This window comes from Chlorocebus sabaeus, chromosome 21 (assembly GCF_047675955.1).
Source record: "Chlorocebus sabaeus isolate Y175 chromosome 21, mChlSab1.0.hap1, whole genome shotgun sequence".
NCBI classification, from domain to species: domain Eukaryota; kingdom Metazoa; phylum Chordata; class Mammalia; order Primates; family Cercopithecidae; genus Chlorocebus; species Chlorocebus sabaeus.
Genome location: NC_132924.1, coordinates 32,465,140 through 32,481,470, shown reverse-complemented (window position 1 = coordinate 32,481,470; position 16,331 = coordinate 32,465,140). Strand labels below are relative to the sequence as shown.

General features: G+C 42.1%; 1 protein-coding gene across 2 annotated transcripts in view; it reads left to right on the top strand.

Annotated features, from left to right (window-relative positions):
* The window catches only part of CHN2 (chimerin 2), a 313,925-nt gene that overhangs the window by 142,999 nt on the left and 154,595 nt on the right, over positions 1-16,331 (top strand). For both annotated transcript variants that reach the window (XM_007981751.3, XM_073009016.1), the window contains exon 2: positions 12,792-12,830. In XM_007981751.3, coding sequence (XP_007979942.1) covers positions 12,792-12,830 — 39 coding nt within the window. The remainder of the gene's footprint in view (positions 1-12,791; positions 12,831-16,331) is intronic.

Genomic DNA, 16,331 nt, shown 5'->3' with positions numbered 1-16,331 from the left:
ATAGGGATAAGAATCAATGGACTCCAGAGCCAAACAGATCTGGATTTGAATTCTACTTTTTCACCAACCATGTGGCCTTGGGAAAGTAACTATAATCTCTTTTAGTTCCCTCATTTCTAAGAGATAAAAACACATACCTTCAGGGACCTCTGCTCCATGCTTCCTGGGCACCCTGAACTTTGTCTTTCATAACGCTTTTTGTAGTTTCTTATAATCACTTGTATGATGTTCGTTTGCCTTCATTGTTGTACTGAAGGCACCTTGAAAGCAGTGACTGGACCTGCCTTAGTCACAGCTATATCTTTATCCTGTGGTACAGTGCCTGGCACATAAGTATTTGCTGGAAGAATGGATAGGTAGATGGATGGGTGGATGGTTGGATGGCTGGATGGTTAGATGGATGGACGAACAGATGAATGGATGGAGAGATGATTCAGGAAAGTTGTAAAGATCCCAGATAATGTATGGAAGGGGCCCATCCCAGAATCTGGAATAAGCTGGCACTTAAAAATTCCTTTCCACTTTTAGTGGAAGACCCCACCTTCTCTTCCATCTCTGCTTCAGGACTATTTGACTCCGAATATACTATGGCCAAAAAATCTTTCTTGGCTTGCCAGGAATAAAAGTGCCAGGGCCGTGATCTATGAGTTACTTTAATGAGAGGTTTGTCTATCACTGCCACAACCATTGTATATCTGAAGAGACACAAATGCCCACAGTGAACTCAAGATGCACCAAAAAATATATCGTTATAGTAGGAGAAAATGCTGGCTCTTCTAAATGGCAAGAATGGACAGCTGACTGGGGATACATCGAAATTGTCTCCTTCTCTAAGAGCTAACCTCTTCAGGAAGGGAATAAATAAAGGAATAACTATTAAGAAATAACTGATTAAAATAATCTTCTCCCTCCATTCCAGCAGCACTTTAGGTCTAATCTTGCCCTGATCTTATAATACTCCACTTTCTACCTTGTGTTATGGTGATGTGTACATGTGGCCAGGGGCTGGATACCCAGCAGGCAGGCAGTTAGTGCTCATTGAATGAATGAATAAGTTGATGTCTTATTTCTTCCCCTAACTGATTCCTGTGGTTAGATTCTACATCTTGCCTTTATATCTGCACCCATGTCTAGTGCACTGTTTTGTGCCAATTAGGGCGTAAGCTCTGGGTAAATATTTGTTGGATGAATAAATGAATACCCCAAAAGGCTTCTTCTGGAGGAAGGCCAGGAAAACATTCCTTTGATGAAAATAATTTGTAAAGAGGCAGGGAGATACTGGAAGGCAGAATGTCTGGGGAGGAGAGACAGGCCTCTAGGTTGAACTGAAGTAGTGGTGGTGAGGTTGTCTCCAAAGAAATAGTACGGGAGGAAGTGTGTCAATAATAAAAGAGGTAATTGTCCGCCAGGAAAGCATCTCCATCCGGCTGTGAGAAATCTGCACTTTGTACCAGCAAGTGGGGAGAGTGCCTTGGGAGAGAGGGAGACCAGGGACATGGCCAGTGGTTTGGCAAAGGTAATGATGATGATAACCAAATTGAAGCTCCTGTGTCTTTTCCCTCCCTCAACCCCTTGTCTCCCTGTATTGCCACCATTTGCTTTCATTTCTCCATCAAACCTCCCTCTTACAAGCTCTATTTTCTCAATTTCTACTTGCCCTTCACATCACTTGCCTGTGGCTTCCTCCCATACCCCACTGCAAGGTCATCAGAAACCCCCATGTTGCTGCAGCAACAGCTCTCCCCATGCATATCTCACTGGAGCAGCTGCCGCCTCTGTTAACCACTTCCCCCTTTTTAAATGTCTTGTGCTTTGCCTTTCGTGTCACCCCATCTTGGGGTTTCCCTCCTATCGCTCTGGTCTCTGCCTCTTTCCCTCTTCTTCTCATCCCTTCGGTGCTGGTGCTCCTCAGGGGCTCTGTCAAAGGCCTCCCTCCCCCACTCTCATGATCCCCCTGTGTCATGTGTCTACTTTAGTGGCTACAGCTGCCGTATGTATGCTGGGGTTTCCATTCCTGGATCTCCAGTCCAGGCCTCTTTTCTGAACTGCAGGTCTCTTAGAGATGTTCACTTGGCCATTCCTCAGCCATCGCTTTCCAGCAGCAAAAGCTGAGAGCCTCGCCATCTGCCAGGCCTGCTTCTCCTCTGGTCTGCCCGTTTCTGTGAATGGCAACACTACCCATCAAGATGCTTAAGCCAAAAACCATTCATCTTCCTCTGCCCAAACTAGAAGTCATGTTCCCTCCTTTCCTTCCCTGTTCATATCCAGTTTATCATCAAGTCCTGTAGATTCTGTCTTCTCCATGTCCTTCACATCCATCCCATTTTCTCCTTCGCCACTGCCACCATTCAAGTTCAGATAATTAGTGTCACCTTCCTTGGTTACTGGCCAGTCCCTTGATTGGTCTCACTGCCTCTTCTCTTCTCTTTCTCCCATCTTCTCATCCTCCAGTCCACTTTCTCTCTCAACTGCAATGATCTTTCTCAAATACAATCTGGACTCTGTATTATCCCTGCTTGCATTTGCCCTGCCCTCTAGAAGAGGTAAGTCCTTAGCACGGTTGTAAAATGCTTAATTATCTGGCCCCTACTTACTTCTTTAATATAATCCCTCACCCCTCCAAAACACCCTCTGGCCACCCACCTAGACACAGCAGAGCCTGTTTCAGCCAGCAAGCTGCGCCACTTCTAGCTCTCAGTGCCATGTCCTGTCTTGCCTGTGGTTCCCGCAGGCCACACCTCAGCCTGTGTATCCTCCAAGAGCCCATTCATCCACAAAGACACTCCTTATTGTGGGCTTCTGCAGTAGATGTCCAGGCAATAGCCTACCTGCTTGACTGGGCTCCGTGTGCTGTGGTAACAGAGCTTACTCTTCTCTTTGTCTTTGGGGACTTTAGGCCTTGCTGTTAGATTTCACTCCTCTGAAACTGCTCTTGAAGGACGCTGAACAGGACTACTCAAGGCAGAGGTGATCCATCAGGGTGTGGGAAGAGCCTGACTGCCCCTGGCCCATGCAGCCTTCCAAAGGCTGAGGAGTCCTACCACCGTCAATGCTCCTTGTATGCATCCTGTTGCTATGTTACAGTTGCCTTGTTATTTGTTTGGGGCCCTCAAAAGAATGCAAATTTTGAGTTTCTGTCTTTTACTTGTCTAACACTTTGAGTACCTGCTGTGTCCTGGTTTACAGCAGTCATGGCCACTTCAGTTGGGCCATTTGTGCCTAGCTGAGAGGGCGAGTGGGGGCTGAACACAGCCTGGGCTCCCCTCGCCAGGCTACATGCTCTGGCTTGGGGCTCTGCCCCTCAGAGAAAACATCTCTACACACAGGTGCTAATTGCCAGGCTGTACCCCTGCCTGAAAAAGACAACTTTTTCTAATGCACAAAAAGTACCCAACAGGCTAAGGGTGACCCACACATTGGAGGACAAGATCAATGAGCTTCCTACTCTCACAGTGCTATCTGTCTAGCATAGGAAGACAAAACTTAAAGAAATATATAACCACACAGCAAAACGTTTCGGATGGTGAAAAGGCTCTACAAAGAATTGAAGAGAGTATCTGGGGAAATGCTTTAGGTTGTCGGGTCCAGGAAGATATCTCTGAGGAGCCAGAGCATTTAAGCTGAGATCCCATGATAAGGAAGCCAGCAACGTGCAGGCGAGAGGGAAGAGACTATGTGACATCCCTAAGACTGATATGGTCTTGATGTGTTCAGGGAGCAAAAGAAAAGCCAGAGTGGTGAGAGGAGAGACAAATGCGATGACCAGGGAGAGGTGGTCAGGGGCCAGATCGTACAGAGTTTCATAAGCCCTCTCTACCTGTTCACCGTATTGTGCCCAAGGATTTGCTTGTTGCATTTATCCAATAAGTACCTGTTGAATGGGAGAATCTCATCATGCCTCTGTGCACAGAATAAGTGGCTCAAGACAGAAGCTCCATGTGGCCCCGGTGCCCTCTAGTGACCACAGACTCCAGGCCAAGGACCTCCATGGCTTCATCATCTTCAGAAAATCACTTACTTCCCTTGTTTTTGGGGCCCAGCCTCAGGGTGCAGCAATAATTCCTGGAATTTGTCTTACTGCAAATTCTTACTGCAAATTCTCTGCAAGTAGGACTCAAACAGAAAAATCCCCGATATGAGATTCGTAGTCAGACCGACAGCAGGCCTTCATCCCTTACCCAAGCAGAGTTTCCAAAAAGAATACGTGGATGTCTAATTTCTCGGGGCAATGCAGGCAACCTGCACAGGGGACAAGCATTAGCAAGCAAGCTCTCTAACAGCCTTAAGATCTGGGTGTTTTGCAGCAGTTAGGATGATCTCCAGGTAGTCTCGCAGCTCAGGCCTGGCACCATATGACCGTGCTGGCCTGACAAGATCATAGCTAGAGGCCGTACACTCTGTCGGTGAGGACATACTGCTAAGGACTCAAGCGTGGGCATAATGTATGTGTCGAAGATATATTGCAGCGTGTGCACAGACACAACATCCCACTCCTGCTGTTGTTTGCTTTTGTTTGGATCCCAACCCATTCTGGGCCCATTAAGCTAATCACCCAACAAATTCTGAACTGTCGTCTCATTGTGAGGCTGTTCCATGCCTGATTGAAAAGCCTGTTTTCACCCAACTTCCCTGGAAAAAGCCTACTGCAGCCCATTTACAAATGTTTGCATCAATAAATCAAAAGTGACAGCACAGATCTGGCTTTTCTGGGAGAGGGGATGGCAGAGGGAGAAACCCAGTCCTTCTCCTCTCTGTTTCATAAATGATCTACTGATGCCATATACAAAGCTTTATTTGAAATGTTCTAAGAAAATAGGTCATCTTCAACTTCCTTGATAGATCATTCTCTACATCGGTGAAGCTTTGACTCCTCTCATTTTCCAAAGCCTCTGCCTCTGTTTTTCTATGAGTCTAGTCATCCTCCACTGAGCCAAGTGAAGGAATCTGGCTCTCCCGGATGTTTGCAGGTATTTCCTCTTCAGTTGTCACTTAGCCAAGTGGAGCACATGTGTTCTTTAATTTTTCTTCATTAATCAGTCTCCAAATTCCTTTACACTTGCTCCTCAGGTGATTCCATCAAATCAACATATTTCTGGAGCTAAAAATGCCTGGAAGAATACAGCCTTCCAGCTGCTGCCACCCAAACGTGTGGATTCACGTATGTTCCCTGCACTCCACGGCCATATGTTTCCACAGGTTCTCTTCCAGGAGCGTTCTGTGTCTCTGTTTGCTTCCCTGCAAATGCATTCTTAGTCTCATCTGTGAGTTTTCTAACTGAGTCTTGAGGCATCAAAAATTAAGAGCATATTGATAACAGCCCAGTGTTGGTGAGGGAGGGTATGGGGAAATGGGCATTCTTGTACCCATTGCTGAGAGTTTCAATTACTTGACTTGTTTTGAAGGCCATTTTAAAATAAAAAATGCACAGACCCTTTACCCAGCAGTTCAACTTTCCTGAATCTATACTGCACCTGTATCAGTGTGGCATTGTTTACAGTAGCCTGTATTAGTCCATTTCCACACTGCTGTAAAGAATGCCTGAGACTGGGTAATTTATGAAGGAAACAGGTGTAATTGACTCACAGATCTGCATGGTTGGGGAGGCCTCAGGAAACTTACAATCATGGCAGAAGGTGGAGGGGAAGCAGGCACCTTCTTCATAAGGTGGCAAGGAAGAGAGAGAGCAAAGAAAGAAGTGCTGCTTTTAAACCATCAAATCTCGTGAAAACTCACTCACTATCATGAGAACAACATGGGAGAAACCACCCCCATGATCCAATCACCTCCTACCGGGGTCCCTCCCTCAACACGTACGGATTACAGTTTTCAAGATGAGACTTGAATTGACACAGACCCAAACCATATCATAGCCCAAAGTGGAAAATAGTCTAAATGTCCATCAATTAGAAATTATAACATAAATGAATTAAGTATATTTTGCTATACTCATGTAATGGAAGTCCAAGCAACAGTTATAAAAAGAAAATAACATAGATCTGTGTGTACTGACATGGACAGATGCTGAAGCAATATCATGAAATTCAAACAGCAAATTGCAGAACAGTATGTATGGTATGAAACCATTTTTGTAAATTTTTATTCCAGCTATTCACAGAACAAAATCTGGAAGGATTCACACAAATCTCTTAATGGTGCCTTTTTTTCCCTCACAGGTTGGGAACTTTCTGCAGTATACATTTTTAAATTATTGGACTTTTTCTGTTTTTCAGCAATGGTGTATTACTTTAAAGTTCAGTGGAAACAACACAGGTGTTACTTTATTTTTGCTGTGCTCTTGATCCAGAAAGATGCACTTTTATGCCACCTATTCCCTATTGTCCCGGTTGTCCCCTAGTCTTTCTCAGACATTGAGAAGCTTTCTGTGGGCTAATCCCAGAATTCTTTGTTTTCCCTCAAAGACCAGAACAGCAGCATCATCTTTTTGGGGTTTAGTTACCTTTAGCACATAGGGTTTTCTTAAGGTGGCTTTCGAGTTTTAACCTGCACTTCCAGGCCCCTTTAACCCGTTTTTCTTTCCTCTTCTTAACATGTTCAGAATCTTTATGGATTATTTCAATGGTCTTATTACCCATCTTTTAAAGGTTTTGATCATTTTCTAAGCATCTGTATCTTCTCCCCTCCCTCCCCATCCTTTCATGAGAGGAGACACCTGTTTCCCAGGCTGCTTAGAATTACTCATTGATATTTGTTTCACAGAATTTTTAAAAGAGGGCCAAGGGAATCAGACATGGCCTTTTGCTGCAAAAGTAACTGTCTTTTGTCTCACTCCTAGCTCTTCCTGCACGAATACTGTACATGCTGTATGTGCTATTACAACAGTTATTTTTGTTGGGTCTTTTTACATCTACTTTATTTTTGAGGTGGTGGTTTGTTTAGTCAGTGTACTTTTAAAAAAACTAGCACGCCTACAAATTTATTTCTCATTATTTTTAATTTTTATATAAGCAATATGTACAGAAAATTGTAAAATACAAGTAAGCAAAAGAAGAAAAAGTAGAAATCACCTGCATTTTTACTATCAGGTATAGCAAGCCTTAATAATTGGGTTTATTGCCTTCTTGATAATTTCTATGTATATGAATATTAACTTTTATTAAAAATGAGATAATATTTAATAAATTATTTTATAACCTGATTTGTTAATACTTAACAATGTAGCATAAATAGTTTCTTATCATTAAACGTAGATAATAACAGCTAGTATAGCATTTACCATATGCCAGGCATGAGACTACACATTGTATTTTATTTTTTCTCCTAATTTATCTTACGTCCATCCTTCAGTAGGAATTTTTTTGATGGCACTCTTTATCTGGAGTAATCTCTCTTTTGTTGTTGTTGGTGTTCTGTTAGTCTCTTCTTTTGCAGCTTTCTCCTGCACATGACTTTCATGAAATAAAACATATTTGTGATTTTTTGTTTGCAGACTAAGCATTATAAATATTAACTGATCCACCAGTGCTCATGACAATGCTATATGTTGGTTGATGATATTACTCTCCTTGTATAGATTTTAAAAACTGAGGTACAGACAGAGAAGATAACTTGGTTAAGGTCACACAGCTAGTAAGTGACAGAGCTGGGTTTTAAACCTAAGCAGTCTAGTTCCAGAGGCTGTGCTCTCAACCACAAAGCTGTAACCCAAACTGTCATTTTCATGACTAAGTCTATGATAATTATTTAACCACTCCCTTCTTTCTGTGCTTTTAGGTTTACTCTTACACATAGCACAGCGATGGACATCTTGTTCATGTATATCTTTGTACATGCGTTCAATTACTCCCTTAGGCTAGATTCCCATGAACAGAATTGCTTAGTCAAAAGGTTGACATGTTTTTTAAAGGTTAGATACATATTAGTCAAAGTCTTCTAAGCTTCTCTGATCTTTGTAATTCATTGTTCCTTTCTAAAAATGTGTAACTGTCTTCTGAGTTCAAGGATAGATTTTTTTTTTTTTTTTTTTTTTAATACGGGGCTTCTTGTTCTCCTTCCTTCCTTTTCCTTATTTCTTCAAAATGTTTAACAAAATAATACATTTTCAAAAGGCATTATGCTTTATCTTGTCAGTATTTCCAGTACTTTGTGTCTCCTGGAGTTTATGCAATGGGAGTGTGTGCACAGATGGAATATGTTCTACCATTTGGCTTAATGACAATTTTTCACACCACTAATTTTCTTTCTTTATTTCATTTTTTCTTTTAAGCCTCACAAGAATTGAAGTAACATATATAACATATACTAATTTTGTTTTCTTGATTTCAATATATGTAAATTAGGGGGGACTGCCTGGTAAGGATGAATGATGTGTCAGAGCTCTAGAAGACAAAGCTCTCACCTCTGTCTCTAACTTGTTTTATGACCTTGAGGTAACCACTTAATCATTCTGCATTTCATTTTCCTCATTTGCCAAATGACAAAGTGAACTAAATGACCTTGAAAACCTATTTTTTTTTAAGTGTCAGTCTATCCAAGACTCAAGTTGATCTTTGAAAAGTATTGTTTGAAATTAGGGCAAATACGTCTGTGTGTTGGTTGGGCAGAGTTGGAGGCTCTAAAGATTGGTTTCAACATATTAAAAATATTTTGTGCTCTGACGCTTGACCAAGGCCTCCTAACAGTGTGCTTTAGTGGTTTGTGAAACATATTTCTAAGGCCAAGGTAATTATAGTTGTTCCACTGAAGCATGACAAATGGCCCCTCACTATGAATTCTTTTATGGGAAAGAAAAACCTTCCATGACAACAGCCCTGGAACTTAATGACAGGCTTCAGATCTGGGGGCAAGAATAGAGACAGTCATTGGCTGCAGTCAAGAGAGAGAAGGCAACAGCATGGGCTCACCTGGGAAGAATCAGGGCAGAGTGATGTAACAATAACAACAATGACATTAGTGGGGCTCTGCTGAGAACTTGCAGAAAAATATAAAAATTTGACAGGATGTTGTCCCAAAAATTTCATATACACTATCTCATTTAATTCCCACAATGCGGCCGGTTGCAGTGGCTCACACCTGTAATCCCAGCACTTTGGGAGGCCGAGGCGGGTATATCACAAGGTCAGGAGTTTGAGACCAGCCTGGCCAAGATGGTGAAACCCCGTCTCTACTAAAAATACAAAAATTAGCCCGGTGCGGTGGTGGACACTTGTGACCCCAGCTACTCCGGAGGCGGAGGCAGGAGAATCACTTGAACCTGGGAGACAGAGGTTGCAGTGAGCCAAGATTGTGCCACTGCACTCTAGCCTAGGCAACGGAGCAAGACTCTATCTCAAAAAAAAAAAAAAAAAAATTCCCACAATGCCCCTAAGAGATAGGTTATGAGGTAGGTACTTTTATTTTTTCTGTTTTACAAAGATGAGCATTGGGAAGTTCTTTAAGAAAGAAGCTAGATAACCTCCTTCGAATTATTCAGCCATTAGTTGTCAGAGATAGGATTTGAATGCTGAGAGTTCATTCATTCATTTAACACGTTTGTTTTGTTTTGTTTTGAATGCCTGTTACGCGCCAGGCACCCATCTAAAGGCTGGTGACACAGAAGCGAATGAAGCAAAATTCCTGCTTTTATGGAGTTTGGCTAGTAGAGGATGAGACCAGTCATAACAAACCAATAAATCAATAAATAATTTCAGAGGGCAATAGTGCTATGAAGAAAAATCAGCTCTCTGTGAGGAGAGTGACTGGGGTAGAGGGAAGGTCACTTTACAGGAACTTGGCAGGGAAAGCCCCTGGCTGGTGACATCAAGCTGAGCCCTATGCGATGGAGCCAGTGAGCCATGCAGTGAACTATTGGAGGGCCTTTTACCTGCAGAGTCCATCAGAGCAAAGGTCAAGGACTCAAAAGAGCTTGGCTTGTTCTAGGAACAGATAGAAAGCCAGTGTAGTTGGATAAATGAAAAAAGGGAAAAATGTCTACAGTGGAGTCAAAGAGGTGGGCAGGCTCCCGATGTTGCAGGACCCATGGGCCACAGTAGGATGCCTGGATTTTATTCCACGTGCAGAGAAGGCCTTGGAGGATTTTACACTAGGAAGTGTTGTGATCTCCAGTCTCTGCCGGCAGATTTCTTCCTCTAGGTTATGTTGCCAACAAGGAGCATCTGGAACGCACTAGGTTGTTTATGTAGCCCACAGCCTAAAGGAGTATTAACTTAGGGGCCAGCGTTTCAGATGAAACAAAACTGTAGGGTTTCCACAGAACAACAAGACTGAAATGGACAGCTAGAGGTCTCCCTAGCTGAACTTCTGACTTTAGGTAAGAAGACCTTAGCAGATCCAAGTGTAGCATCTGGACTATACTAAAGACCTTCAGAAAGGGAACTTCATCTTCTGTCTTGAGACCTTCCCTGAGTATATAGAAGGCGGTGCTCTAGATACTGAACTTGTTTGACCACTTCTTGGTCTGGAGGTTGTGCTTGCCTCATAGAATAAGCCTCATCCAAAGTAACAAGACATTACAGCTTTGAGTAGGTGGCATCTCAGGGATTTGCATTTCTGTGTAATCTAGTGTGTGTGTGTGTGTGTGTGTGTGTGTGTATGTGTGCATCTATTTGTCTTTGAAAAAATATTTTTGAAGATGCCTTCAACATTTTAACATAGAGAACCGGGGCACGTTGGCTCATGCCTGTAATCCCAGCACTTTGGGAGGCTGAGGCAGGTTGATCACTTGAGGTCAGGAATTCAAGAGCAGCCTGGCCAACATGGTGAAACCCCATCTCTACTAAAAATACAAAAATTAGCTGGGTATGGTGGCACATGCCTGTAATCCCAGCTACTTGGGAGGCTGAGGCAGGAGAATTGCCTGAACCTAGGAGGCGGAGGTTGTGGTGAGCCAAGATCATGCCACTGTACTTCAGCCTGAGCAACAGAGTGAGACTGTCTCAAAAAACAAACAAACAAACAAAACAAAAAAGAAAAAGCAAAAACAAAGGGCCTGGCATTTCTGTTGAGGGGGCATTGTATGAATGGGACTAGAATTTGTTTTGTAAACTCAGCAACTTGGTTAGTTTTATTTGAATGCTCTTTATAAACAAACACGTTAACCCATTGAAATTGATTTATGTCGTCTATGGGATGAAATTAATTGGTTGGGTTAAAGTCTCACTATTATAAGACACTGTTCTCTTACTTTGACAAAAATATTCAGAGTTAATGAACACATTGATTTAGCAAAACCCAGTTTGAATAACATGGTAAACCATCACTAATGCACTGACTGTGTGTGTGCCTAGGTGGCCGACTATCCCTCTGTAGGTTCTTGACAATTCAGTCCTAACAACACAGATTTGTTTGTATGAAATGAGCATGAGAGGCATTTAGTTGAGCACTGTGATATGGTGGGCCCCAGAGAGCAAGGTAATAATTGTGAAAGAATTCAATTTAAGCTGCACAAGTGAGTAGGATTTGGGGAAGAATACCACCCTTGAGTTAGTTTTTATTTATGAAGAGCCTATTTGTTTCTCAGGTGGAAAAACATTCTCAAACCACCTTACTTCATGAATGAGGTTAGAAAAGTCTAATGGAGCCAGGTGCAGTGGCTCCTGCCTGTAATCCCAGCACTTCAGGAGGCCGAGGCAGGTGGATCACTTGAGGTCAGGAGTTCAAGACCAGCCTGGCCAACATGGCGAAACCCCACCTCTACCAAAAATATAAAAAATTGGCTGGGTGTGGTGACACGCGCCTGTAATCCCAGCTACTTGAGAGGCTAAGGCAGGAGTATTGCTTGAACCCAGGATGTGAAGGTTGTAGTGAACCGAGATCATGCCACTGTACTCCCGCCTGGGTAACAGAACGAGACTCTGTCTCAAGAAACATTTAACAGGACAGGAGCACAAGGACAAGGGTAGTCTAAGGGCAGGCTGTGTGGTACACCAGAGGTAGAGGATGACGAGAACAGAGTTTCTGTATCTAAAGGTGCTGAACTAGAAAACTCTCAAGGTTCCCCCACATCAACATTCTGTAGTTTGGCCAAAAAGGATTTTTTTTCTTCCTATTTGCGTTAGAGCGTGGCTTCCCAAGGCCTTATAGCTGTGAGTGCAGGACGACTCTAACAACTGCATCAGAATTATAAATTCAGCTGTCAGCATTGGGATGGTTGAGTTGACTGAACAAGCAGGTTTTCTCTCATTGTCTGTTTCCTAGATGGATGAATAACAATTTCAGCCTCTCCACTTTGTTGTAACTCTGTCAGTCTGACATTTCTGAGTGCTGAGAGGTTTGTGGAAATTTTCTAAGTCACACATTGAAGTTAATTCAAGGAGATAATGCAATTCCGATGGAATCATCAGTGCCTCTGCTGTCAGATCAAGTATTTTAGGAGTTCAGTTGGTTGAGTTGCACAACTCTACAGATTTAATACTACATACTTGCTGCTTTGCGTCTTGCCCTCAAGTCTTAATAAATGGGCTAAAGGTCTGATTGGAAACTGTGAGATAAATTATATGTTTACTATGCCAAGTTAAGTAAATACCATTTGAAAGGATTACTAGAGGGTACAATCAAGTTAATTGCTTTAAAAATCTTTTTTGATTTACTGGGCTCTGTGAAAATTGTTAAGCAATTGATCTGCCACAGTCCATGAGCTGAAGAAAGTGGTGCTGAGTCCACAAGGTTTCCATGCACATCCCCTCCCCTGTGCCTGGAACTGTCCCCTAAATGAGAAGAGAGTCCCCCCGAGACCCACATGCAAGTACTGCAGACAGACTGTTGTTCCTCCAGAGAAGACACATGTTGACAGCTTGACGTTCAGGCTGATGATGGATTTCTTTTTTTTATTCTAGATGCTGAAGAATACCAGCCTCCAATATGGAAATCATACCGTGAGTACCTGAAATGAAAATCTCCCCAGAAGTCTTTAGCAGGCCAGCCTTTTTGAACAATTCTTGCCAGCGATGTGGTGCACACAAGTGTTCCCACCTCACAGCATTGAAAACTCAAATCTTTCTTTCCACTGAGGAAAAAGATTAGTCAGAGAGGATTAACTGAGCCTCCTCCTCTTACCAGGGGCTCCAAGAACCAGCTGTGGCCCATTTCAGAAATGCTTGGAAAAGACAGGTGGACTTTCTGACTCTCTGCCTTTCAGTTTGGGGCTTTATTTTTATTTATTTTTTTATACCGTTGATTGGCAAGTGACAATGTGTTGATTTCTGTGAATTATGTTTTTGGCCAATCATTCTAAAGATAAAATATTATGTGACATCAACCGCTGAAAAATGAACAGATAGTAAAGAACCATGTTTGGTCACCAAGGGTGACTCTTAGAAACAGATCCTGCCTGATCATCAGTCACCCACCTAGCTCCCCTCATGAAGGCAGGTGGCTGTCATCACCTAAGTCTTGTCTTCTCTTTCCTTAGTACTATATGCTTGACTCGGGAACTCCCCAGTGAGAGAGGGCAGGACTGTGGTAGGAGGAGCCCACTGTGTCCAGAGCCAGGGGACTCAGGTCCTGGCTCAGGCTCCACTTCTGCCATCATTATTAGCATTCCTAATAAAGCTGCCAGGGTTACCACTCCCCATCAAGAACCTGCCCTGTGCTGGCCACCGCACCAAGCAGCCAAGTCCTGAATTCTTACCATAGCTCTGAAAGATGGGGACCATTTATTTATTTATTTATTTTTTTGAGACAGGGTCTCGCTCTGTCACCCGGGCTGGTGTGCAGTGGTGCATTCTCAGCTCACTGCAACCTCCACCTCCCGGGCTCAGGTGATCCTACCCCCTCAGCCTCCCAAGTATGTGGGACTGTTACAGACGCCACCACACCCAGATAATTTTTTCTATTTTTATTAGAGATGGGTTTTGCCATGTTGCCCAGGGTGGTTTTGAACCCCTGAACGGAGACAATCTACCAACCTTGGCCTCCCAAATTGCTGGGATTTCAGGCATCAGCCACCATACCAGGCCTATGGGGACTGTTATTGTCTCTATTTCACATGTAAGGAAACCATGGCTCGGGGAGGCTAAGTAACTTGGTGAAGTATTCACAAAAAGTAGTGGGGTAGCATTCTGAGTGGAACCCACAGCCTGCGTGTGTCCAAGACTTGTCCATTCTATTCAAAATCTTATATATACATAAGTGCATGTATACACACACACATATACACATATTATATATCGATATATAACATATACATACAGCCACACACACACACATAAATATATATGTATGTATTTGTTACAAAAACAATACAAAGCTACATAAAAGACAGACATTAGGGAAATATGTAAAACTGAGAGTAAAAATTTCCCAACATCCACAAATTCCCCACCCCATATTCCAGTTCACTCTCCCCTTTGCCAGTTGCTGAACTCTCTGAATTTGGGGAGGCAGATCCTTCTGATTGTTTAAAAGCACGTGCTTCATGTTAGGCATTTTCGTTGTTGTTGTGTAAAAATGGCTTTACGCTGTGTCTTTCAGCTTGCTTGTTTCACTTCACAAACATCTTGTTTTTATCTCTCCTTGTCAGCACGTACAGAGGCACCTTGTTCTTCGTTACATAAGTCCATTCTTCCATCTGTGAAATAATGGGGCTGTGCTGGGTCTCTAAGGGCCCTTCCAGTCTAATGCTCTGCATTCCGATCTTCTATTTTGAAAGGCCGTGCTAATGACTTAGTAATTGGATGTTTTTGTTTGTTTGTTTCCTAATGGAGTGTGAAGAGCTCTGACAGTAAATCAACAGAATATCTGTAGTGAGAGGCATTGGGTGTTCCATGGCTTCCTGTGCTTTGCACACTGGCTCACACATGGCCTTGCATACATTAATGACCCAATAAATATTTGTTGAGAGAATGCCACCACAGAGAGCTTTGCTGAAGCAAAAAGATGGCATTGGCTCAAATTCATTTTGCCTTCTTTTAAGAGACCTTGGGCCACCCGATTAACATCTCTTAAAAGTACTTCTATGTCTTGAGGAAGCTGGAAAATCTTTGGTACTTAGTGTTAACAATATCAATTTTAACCCTTCTGTATTGGTTTTAAGTTTGATTTTTGGATCTAACCAAGTTGTGTTTTTTAAAAAATTTTCTATGTAATCATAAAACTTTACTTGCAAAAGTTCCTCTTTATTATATCCAACTAATAGTCATCCAGGCTCCATTTGAGAGCATCTAGTGATGTAGATCTCTGAAAGTGAGGGGAGTATGCCATCCATGGCATCAAAAACGTGTTGACCAAAGCCCTACAGACCACCAGTGAGGAAGAATTCTCTTTTGGTCATCCTGGATCCATGAATTATTTGAGTTTGGGTGTTGGACCACATATGAATTATCAAGCTCATGCTACTCCATGTTTTTCCCAAGAATATCATCCATTCATTTAATCTTTCAGCAAATACATTCTAAATGTCAGAGGATAAGTGTTAGAAATCAACAATGAATAAAGTGTGGTTTATACTTTCCTCCAATGTACAGTCTAGTCAAGGAGACAGATGTAAACCAATAAACTTAAAATGCAAATGAATTCTGGTAACAAAATGCTACTCTTCTATCTCCTGGGAAAGAAGACTATAGAAGTCAAATTTGCATGTGGGTCTTGAAGGATGACTAGGAGAAGGAATCTGAGGGCCTTCATGAGATGCTTTTTAAAAAATCCAAGTATGCTAAAATGGTATCATTTTCCTGATATGAAAGTCCAACAAAGCTATCAGAATATTGAATTTGTCTTATTTTAAATAAACTGTTGGTAAACCCGTTCTGAACCCCAGGAATTACCAAGCCTTTCTCTTTGAAATGTTCACAGATTATCCTTTGAGAGGTTAATTTTAGATACTGATGTCTAACTCATTATCATATCAGGTATGGAATCCATATTCTTTCATCACACACTTTTTTAAACTCTAGCAATTTTCGGTACTATCAATTCTCTCATGTATTTACTAGATACAGTATATTTTTGCCATAGCATAGGACTTGGTTTAAAAATTTATTATTTGCAATGATTAGACAAGTAAGTAGCTATATCCTTGTTTTCATTGACGTTTTTTGGCCATAACTTTGACTTATTTAATGTCAGATTCTTGTTATGAAGCACTAGCCTCAATTATGGCATTATTCCTACAAGAAAATTTGTTTTAACCAGGCATGGTGGCATGCCTTGTAGTCCTAGCTACTCGAAAAGGCTAAGGTGGGAGCATCACTTGAGCCCAGGAGTTTGAGGCTATAGGGAGCTGTGATCATACCATTGCACTCCAGCCTGTGCAACAGCGAGACCCTGTCTCTAAAAAATTTTAATTTAAAAAGAAAAGAAAATTAGTCAATTTCTAATGATTCATTTTAAGAAGCGGTTTCTATGTTTTATTCTTGGCTGCAAGCAACAGAATACTA